We start from the raw sequence: 9,769 nt of genomic DNA on the forward strand, positions 1-9,769 counted from the left end.
TGGTGATACCGATGCAGCAAGCAGGTGCCGATGAGTCGCCAAAGAACAAAGATAGATAGATAGAGATAGAAAAAGAAAGAAAAGGAAAGAAAGAAAGAAAAGAAAAGAAAAAGAGAAAGACTATTTTCCATGCGAACGCGTCAGACCGACGATTGTTTAAACTATCTAAGTATCTATAAACGAAGCAATGAAAAAGCGGTAATAAACGTGATAGAAAAGGAAAGTGATAATAGTACTGTATTGGTGAAGAATGAGAGAGAAATAATTAGAAGTGGAAATGGGCCAGAGCTGTCTAAAGTGAGAAAGAGATAGAGATAGATAGAAAAAGAGAAAGATAAAGAGAGATAGATAGATACAGAAAGAAAGAGAGAAAGAGAGAGAGAGAGAGAGAGAGAGAGAGAGAGAGAGAGAGAGAGAGAGAACCAAGTGCATACCTCAAATTGTTAGACCAGATCGTACCTTAGGGATGGCCGGCGGAAGTTTAACGCTTCGAGATCGGACGGCTGTCGCCTGCAGAGCGAACAAAAGGCGCATTGTAGGGTGTTCTTGAAAGCTTCCCGAAAGTCACGATTGAAGTACGCGTATATCAGCGGATTTAACGCCGAATTAGTGTATCCTATCCAAAATAGTATAGCAATGACGATGTCGGGACAAGGACACGTACGGCACAGTGCTGTTATGACGTACCTAGAAAACGAATAATTAAAACTAACCGCGAGGTGTCTGTTAAATATTATCCAGATAAATTAATTTTATATATACGTATATATAATTATCATTGTCCATTTATATTCTCAAGGTGTGATATTATTTCTTCGATGAATATTTCTATCGTCTTATAGTTGCGTCTTGTAATAAAGATCACGATAGTGATCACAATGTTATTCGTCCGTGTTAGAAAGTAATAAAGTATTTTAGTCCAAGGTGAGTTTTTGGTTTTTTAATTTTTTTTTCTCGAAAAGATAAAAAAAAAATGTATACCATAGAAAGAATGGTAACCAGCAGAGTATGAAAGTGCCCATTATTATTCCGAGAGTCCTAGCAGCTTTGTGTTCTCTCTTCATCTTCATTATGTTCTTGTCCTTGGTAGGGGTGTGCAATTGGTCCGTGCTTATTTCGTTGAGGGTTAATGTCTTCGATGAACCGGCGCTATTTAATTCACCGTTAAGATTGTTCATATCTTTACTCGTCCTATGACTCAGTAACATCGCGTTACCTAAACGACTGTGCATTTGTTTTTCTTGACGATTCGCCTCCTTGAAGATCGAGTAATACGTCAGCATCATTATAGTACACGGTATCCAAAATGATATGCACGACGATACGATCGCGTAACCCGTGTTAACCCGAAAGAGACACAATTCTGGATGGTCCTGTCGGTGTACGCTATCCTCGGCTGTTGTATACCAACCGTTGAATATCGGTACGAATGATATTATCGCTGGTGATACCCAGCAGGCTAGCAACATACAAGCTACCACTCTCTTCGTCATCTTGATGGGATACTTGAGAGGCTTCACGATCGCGTAATAACGATCAACCGAGATGCACATCAAGTGGAGAATCGAGCTCGTACTGAAGTAGACGTCCAACGAGTTCCAAACGTCGCACATGAAATAACCGAAGAGCCATTGACCCTTTATTTGTACGCTGGCATTAAATGTCATTGCGAACATGGCCACTAACATGTCGGCGAGGGCGAGCGAGACAACGAAATAATTCGTTATTATACGTAATTTTCTATGACGCATTACCGACACCATTACAAGTAAATTACCAAATACTGCCATAACTATGATCCAACCAAGTATGCAACCCTTCAAGATGGTCAACGATACATCGGACCAGGGATCTTTCGACTCTTCACCATGGACGTTGTTAGACAAACTGAGGTTCCTCCCTGAGGCTAAGTCCAGGACCGACGTCACGCCGACCAACGAGCCCTCCGGACGATCAGACGCTGTCGTTAGCGTCGTCATTCTATCACCAAAACTCTTATATATACATACATATATATATGTATATATATGTATATATCTTTCTATTTATCTCTCTATCTATTTCTTACTTTTTCTGTCACTCTCTTTCTCTATATTTTTCCTTCTGTCTTTCTTTCTTTCTTTTTTTCTTTCTCTCTGTCTTTCTTTCTGTCTTTCTTGTTATTTATAACAGCTGCTCTTCTTCTCGAGCAGCCAAATTATAAACTAAGATCTTACGTCATGGATATCCCAAGGAAGCTTAACGTTAGACCGATCCTCATCGTATCGTTCCTTCTTACACGATCTGAAAGCACAAATAAATAAACAAATAAATAAACTAACGAGTATATTAAATTAAATTAAATTAAATTAAATTAAATTAAATTGAATTGAATTAAATTTACACGATAATAGGTTAAACTAATTTTAACATTTTAATATATAATCCGTAGAGGATCCGATCAAATTCTATTGAATTAACACATACAGGAAATAAATACTCCAAAGGAATCCTATCACAAAGTAATGTAATCCTATACGTTTTCAAACCCTACGATCTCTATTTCAATTCTGTTTGCGGTGCAAACACGAAACGCTAAGATCTATTAGCAAGCAATCAATCAACCCGTTTTACGCTTGCTTCGGTGAAAGAAAAAGGTGAAAACAAAATTCTCTCTTTTTCTCTCTCACATATGCACACACATACACTCTCTTTCTCTCTCTCTCTCTCTCTCTCTCTCTCTCTCTCTCTCTCTCTCTCTCTCTCTCTCTCTCTCTCTCTCTCTCTCTACTTTCATTTCAAACGAAGAAAAGGATACACGAAAAAGAATCATTTGCACTCTTGCTTTCATATCCTCCTTACTTAATCGTTATCACAATTTCTCTAACCGAATAAACATAATAAACTTATCTATTTATCTACCCCCCATCTCTATAAATACCTATATCTCTTTTTCATTCAGTGGACTAACCACATGATAAATATAGAGAGATAAAAAGATAGAGATGGACAAATATAAAAAAAAAAAAGAAAAGAAAAAAAGTAAGCTTTTCAGTAGTAAAATTAATTCGAAAAAATTCGATAATTTCTTATGTTCTGCTTCTCTTGAAATAAGCGCATGCATACGAAGTGCATATCTCTCTCTCTCTCTCTCTCTCTCTCTCTTTCTCTCTATTTACGCGTGTATTTTAACTACGCTACGTGTATTCGTGCGTGTTAAAGAGAAAGAGAATTTTGCATATACATTTCACTCTTGAAGGCTTTTATATCTTCGCGACAGTTTCTCGGTTGTCACCACTCGAAACGAGGACGCGGCGGAAGAGCAAGTAACCTTGAATGACGCGCTCTCTTTCTCTCTTTCTCTCTTTCTTTCTCTCTCCATCTAGCGTGGTCGGTCTGACGGGACAGGGCCGTGTCAAGTACACTCATCCTGTGCGCGCGTAATTTACAATCCGCTGTTTTTTCCCCCGGTAAATTTAGGTCGATTACCTTCGCTACGGGTTGGTATAGAAAGCGCCGGCCCGGTAAGACGATAAGCACGCTTCATCGACTAGTGGGAGAAATAAAAGGCGATATATGCGAGGACGGTTTTCTTTATAAAATATGCACCATACTTTCTCTTTCTATCTCTATCTCTATCTCTCTTGATCTATCTTTTACTCTCTCTCTTTCTCTCTCTCTCTCTCTCTCTCTCTCTCTCTCTCTCTCTGTCTCTCTTTTTCTGTCTCTTTGTTTCTCTCAATTTTTTTATTGTTCTTTCTAAAGATGAAAAGCAATGTAAAAGAAAATTATAACTCGATAACAAGAATAAGAACAAATCTGTGTGTGTGTGTACGTGTTTGTATCTATATAGATAGACACATATCTTTATGTATAATGTAAGAAGAAAAATTGAAAAAAGTATGGAGATATTCCGAAGGATATCTCGAAAGCTTTTACTATTTCCTTCTGAAGAATCAGGACTTGTTTGCATCGTATTCAATATGCAATTTCAAGACAAAAAAAGAAGAAAGGAGGAGAGAGAGAGAAAGAGAGAGAGAGAGAGAGAGAGAGAGAGAGAGAGAGAGAGAGGATGAATAAGGTTCGATGAACTCAAACTTCTAGAAGAATCCTTCAATCTCGAAATTGAATTTTCATCATTCACAAGCGAAGAAATATAAAAATCTCGTTCGAGATATATTCACTGAGATAGTTCACAATCAATATCAAGTTTATCTCTTGAAATAACGAATTATATAAGATTCGACATTGCGATTGATAGATAGGAGACAGACAGATCGATGCATTCGATATTAGCGGTTCAATTTTCTTGTCTGCGCACGTATTTCTTTCTTTTTTCTTTTTTTTTTTTTTTTTGTTATTCGTTCATCTCTATATCTAAGATAGTGAATCATACACGTATACGTATATCTATATACGTATTGATGTTAAAAGCTAATGTCATTTTACTCGATTTCTTCATTCGACGTATCTTTGAGTACCATTCAAAAGATGAAAGATGACTTCGGTATGAACAACGTTCCCACAATATATATATATATATATATATATATATATATATATATATATATATTATAACTATATTGCTTTCTTTATCTTCTTCTTTTTCTCATCGATGATATCGCAAGTGGTTATTCTCACGCACTGATGGTTTCTTATTGTGCCATAAAAAAAAAAGCTATGGGTATATTCACGTGTAGAGGGAACGATGTTCAATCGTACGTAAGTAGATACATATCTACTATAAAATATATAATGGTCTGCTTTATTACCCATTTACTGAGTCTCACCGATCAAAGGAGACCAAGATGAAAGTATTTTCTCTCTCTCTCTCTCTCTCTCTCTCTCTCTCTCTCTCTCTCTCTTGTTCACTTATTCATTCTCTACAGGCATATATATATAGATATCATTATATTATAATATACCTATATATATAAGTATATAATAATTTCTAATCCTCTTCTATTCCTATTATCATCGAATCGCGATATTAATTAGCGTATTCCGATAGGTGTAAATGACAAATATAATTAATCCTTTGAATAATATAATTATTCGTTTTAAACGTAACATCGTCAATAATATTTATCTATGTCGTTCTATCTTCGTTCGGGTGATGTTATATTTAAAACGAAGTACAATCAAAATGCATATCTACGAAGTTATAATGAGAGATCTCAATATTAACGCAATATAATTCAAAGAATATATTAGAACGGAATATTCTCCAAGATTCTTCGAAAGTTTAACTGATTTTAAATATAACTTGGAAGAGAGTTTCAAAAAAAAAATATATATATACATATACATACATATATACATGTATATTATTCGGTTTAAAAAGTGCTAGACATTTTAAATTTCACAAGTAGAAAAAAAAAGAAAGAGAAAAAGAAAAAGGAAGAACGTGGCGAGAAAGATGACCTGATTCAAATGATACGAAGATAAGACGACTCGACTCGATTCGAGTCGAATCGAATCGAATCGAATCGAATCGAATCGAATAGAGACATGAATCCGGACTCGACGACGCCATTTTCCCTCTTCTAGATAGCCGCAATTTAAGGAGCACGTAAGTGCGCCCCGAGATAGCTTAGACGAAATTTATCGAATCGAGCTAGCCAACTTGATAGCTGTGTTTTCGAATTTTTTACGAGATTTATTACATCAACCTTATAGTACAACTCCGATAGGGACGAACGAGAAAAGAATATAAAAATAAAAATAAAATGAAAATGAGAGTAGAACACTACTCGTTCGTATAACACACCCATCGAAATTTCTATCTCATCTACGTAGATAAGACGATATTTTAACGAGTCTCGATAGAAATGACTTGTACGCCGACGAAACGTACCAAAAGAAGAGAAGAAAATAGAAAAGAAAAGAGAAGAGAAGAGAAGAGAAGAAAAACAAGACGAAGTACGAAAAAATAAAAAGAAGAAGAAGAAGAAGAAAAAAAGGAGGGAGGAAATACGAAAGAAAATTCAAATATCTTTGGGTTGCGTATCTGGACGAATGAAAATGCTCGGGATTTTACATATCGTTTGGCGGACAAAAGAAATAGAGAGTGAGGGACAAAAAGACAGAGAGAAAGAGAGAAAGAGACTACGAGAGAAAGAAAGACAGAGAGAGCGGTTAAAATGCGACGCGACTCGACGTCGAAGGAAAAGCATACCCGTCCTGTCGCGTCTTCTTTATTCGCATTCCGCGATGGCACGTAAGGAATTAGAAGTCGAATAGGAACGTCAAGGAAAGAGAAAGAGATATATATATATATAGAGAGAGAGAGAGATAGAGATAGAGATAGAGATAGAAATAGAGATAGAGATAGACAGATAAAAGAAAGAAAAAGATAGAAAAGCATCGTCATTTTCAAAGCGTCGGAAAACTACGTTCTTTCTATTCGAAACGAGTTGATGATTTATCTTCTTACGAAAGGAAAGTCTTCAGCCAGTCGTACAAAAAACAAGAGAGAAAAGAAACGGAAGAAAAAGAAACGTACAGAACTATAAAAAAAAAAAAAAGACACGAAAGAAGACGGAAAGATTTTCTAAGAAAATCATTGCTCGGATAAATCTCGGAAGGATTTAGAATTGAAGTTGTTGAGTCGAATAATAAAACTCCGTGGAAATATTTTATATCCCGAGTTGTTTTATTTGTTAATCAATTAAAACGATATTCAGTAGTTGTAAATAATATTCTTCATTAAAAAGCTAAACAAATATGCGTGATCCATGGTTTTCTCTTTTTCTTGTTTTGTTTTGTTTCGGTTTTTTTTTTTTTTCGTTATATATATATAATTTTTTTTTTTTATTTTCTTTCCTTTTTTTTTAATATGTATGCATATATATATATATATATGTATGTATGTATGTATGTATGTATGTATGTATGTATGTACATATAACGAGAAAGTTCAACTTTTGATATGGTAGTAACGAACGTAGTGGTTTTTCAAATGAAAAACGAACAAATAAAATATAACAAGAAGCAAAACGAAACGAAACGAAACGAAAGAAAACGAAACGAAACGAAACGAAACGTAATGTAACGAAACGAAACGAAACGAAACGAAACGAAACGAAAGAACGAAAGAAAGAGCAGTTTCGTACAAACTGAGAAAAACGTTCAATTAGGAAAAATAAATAGATCGAAAAGATAAAACTAATGGAGTAGTATTTACCAAGTACCCAAGGCACAGCTAATCCGAATATCCTCCTTTCTCTTTATCTCTGATCTATAGCTGTGTTTTTAGATCGATAAAAGGGAAAAAATCCGTGCGTTACGAATTTCCTCGGAGATAGAGATAAAGATAAAAAGGAACAAAGATAAAGCGAAAGAGAGAAAAAGACGGAGATATTCGTCCTTCTTTCGTTCCGATTACGAAGAATCGAGTCACGTAACGGGCTAGCGAGTGCATGTAAATCGTACGCATCCGGTCTCGTCGAATTGCTGCGAGAACGAGAGAGAAAGAGAGAGAGAGAGAGAGAGAAAGAGATAGATAAAGAGAGAGAGAGAGAGAGAAAGAGATAGATAAAGAGAGAGAGAGAGAGAGAACAAGATCAAATATAAGTAGAATTCTCGACGTTAAGGTTGGCCAAGGGCAAACCATGCGGAATCTGCAAGATCAGTGACGAGGATCTCTCTTTCATCATACTCTTCGTCTACTTCTTCTCATTCTTATTTCTTTGTTCTTTTTTATCTACTTTCTTTTTCTTCTTTGTTCTTTCTCTTCTTCTTCTTCTTCTTCTTCTTCTACTATTTTTCCCTGGTTCTGCTTGCACCACTCGCACCCCTTTTAACCGTACGACCAATAGATAGGTATCTACGATCGTAATGAGAATTTCTCGCATTTCCTCGAGCTATGAGGGATCGTTTTGTATCGGCGCTAATTTAGCATATATATGTCTCTGTGTGTGTGTATGTGTATGTGTGCGTGTGTGTGTGTGTGTGTGTACGTACGTACGTACGTATACTACGACGCGAGCCTGACGAGCCTCCCGAGTCCGTGCAAAGCCATATCGATCGTCCTAAACGAGAGATAGATAGATAGAGAGATAGAGAAGGAGAATCGTGATCAGCTGACTCATACGAATCCTATGAAACAACTATTATGTAACCTGGAATGTTTTCTTTTTTATACGATATAATTATCGATCAATATTTAAAGTTTCTAGGAAATGTATTTATATTGCGAGAGAACGTGTTCTAACTTTGTATTAAATATTCGTATTTATGTTGTGTTCGACGTTTATCCTTATATATGTACGTGTGTGTGTATGTGTATATGTATGTATGCGCGTGATAGAGATGAGTATTAGATATTAAACACGTAAATCACGTCGTTAATGTCCATATATATATATATATATATATATATATATATATATATATATATATATAGATATATGTGTACGTGTATGTGTATGTATCTTTTGAGATTTTTATCAAATCTAAAATATCTTGATAAAATTAATTTATATTCCTATTATTATAATCAGTAAATTCTCGTACATTCAATATCACGAAAATCGATATTACGAGTAAATTTTTAAAGAATACGTTGTTACGTATGGCAAATAATGGCCGATCGTTAAATCTCGAAAGAATAAATTTCATTTTTAACATTATTCAAATCTTATCATCCTTCACTTCCAGTTCTATCATTTTTCTTTATAGCCGATATGATCGCGAGACAGAAGTGATTATATTTATTTTTAGTTCAGGAACATTTGCGTCCTTTGTCACGCACGTGCTGTTTAACCTTTATACATTTTTAGAGAGAAATTGACCTTTCTTTTTACCTTTCTCTCTCTCTCTCTCTCTCTCTCTCTCTCTCTCTCTCTCTCTCTCTAAAGTTTGAAAATGTCTCTTGAATAGACAAAAAAGAGAATGAGAGAGAAAGAGAGGGAGAGAGAAAGAGATAGATAAAGAGAGAGAGAGAGAGAGAAAGAAAATATAGAAAATAATAAAAGAATAAATGAAACAAAGTAAAGTTACTCTCTCGCATTCTTTTCAAATGAATATTCATCGGCGTTATGTTCAAGAAGAGAATATACTCACTTTTTTTCCAATCTAAAATCAAAAGCTCCGATTACGTAACTACAAAATGTTCGCGTGCATGTAACCGTACAAATTTACGTACCCACCTATGTGATATAGCTTGAGTAATACGTACCTATGTATAGAACAACGGATAAACTTAATTACTGTTTAATTACTTCGAAATTGTTGCTGTATATATATATGTGTGTGTGTATATATATATATATATATGTATATATATACACATAACATATACATATATATATATATATGTATATATGTATATATATATTCGCGATCGACGATTGCTATTATCAATTTTACGCTTTTGTTATTCGTCAGGAGTAACAGCTAATACGTAGATACACGTGGGAAATCAAAGAGCGAAATTACATTGCCATTGAATTACCTTTACGATTATATACCTGTTTAAATTTTCGTGCACGAAAATGGATGATTAAATAAATACATTATAACCGGAGAAAATTTATTTAACTATATCCGACAGAATACTAGATAAATATAAAGAGATAAAATTAAATAGATAGATAGATAGATAGACAGACAGATAGATAGATAGATAAATCGAGCTTTTTATAAGCTTTCATCAATGGTCGTGATAAATGTATTATACGAACTTTTATTGAACTCCCATGGAAAATATTTTCAACCAAGTACTCGTCGTTTCCTCTTTCTTCCTCTCTCTCTCTCTCTCTCTCTCTCTCTCTCTCTCTCTCTCTCT

The 9,769-nt window shown here is 34.8% G+C and overlaps 1 protein-coding gene across 17 annotated transcripts in view; it reads right to left on the reverse strand.

Annotated features, from left to right (window-relative positions):
* The window catches only part of LOC122635322 (octopamine receptor beta-2R), a 50,070-nt gene that overhangs the window by 2,434 nt on the left and 37,867 nt on the right, over positions 1 to 9,769 (reverse strand). For 8 of the 17 annotated variants that reach the window (XM_043825397.1, XM_043825396.1, XM_043825402.1 and 5 more), the window contains exons 2-4: positions 2,217 to 2,283; positions 982 to 1,980; positions 460 to 687 (exon numbers count right to left, since the gene is read on the reverse strand). In XM_043825397.1, the coding sequence (XP_043681332.1) occupies positions 460 to 687; positions 982 to 1,980; positions 2,217 to 2,260 (1,271 nt within the window). In that variant the 5' untranslated portion in view covers positions 2,261 to 2,283. Of the gene's footprint in view, positions 1 to 434; positions 688 to 981; positions 1,981 to 2,068; positions 2,284 to 9,769 lie in introns of all 17 variants that reach the window. The other 9 variants (XM_043825406.1, XM_043825405.1, XM_043825411.1 and 6 more) reach the window with 3 other exon arrangements.

The sequence above is a fragment of the Vespula pensylvanica genome, chromosome 18 (genome assembly GCF_014466175.1).
Source record: "Vespula pensylvanica isolate Volc-1 chromosome 18, ASM1446617v1, whole genome shotgun sequence".
NCBI classification, from domain to species: Eukaryota; Metazoa; Arthropoda; class Insecta; order Hymenoptera; family Vespidae; genus Vespula; species Vespula pensylvanica.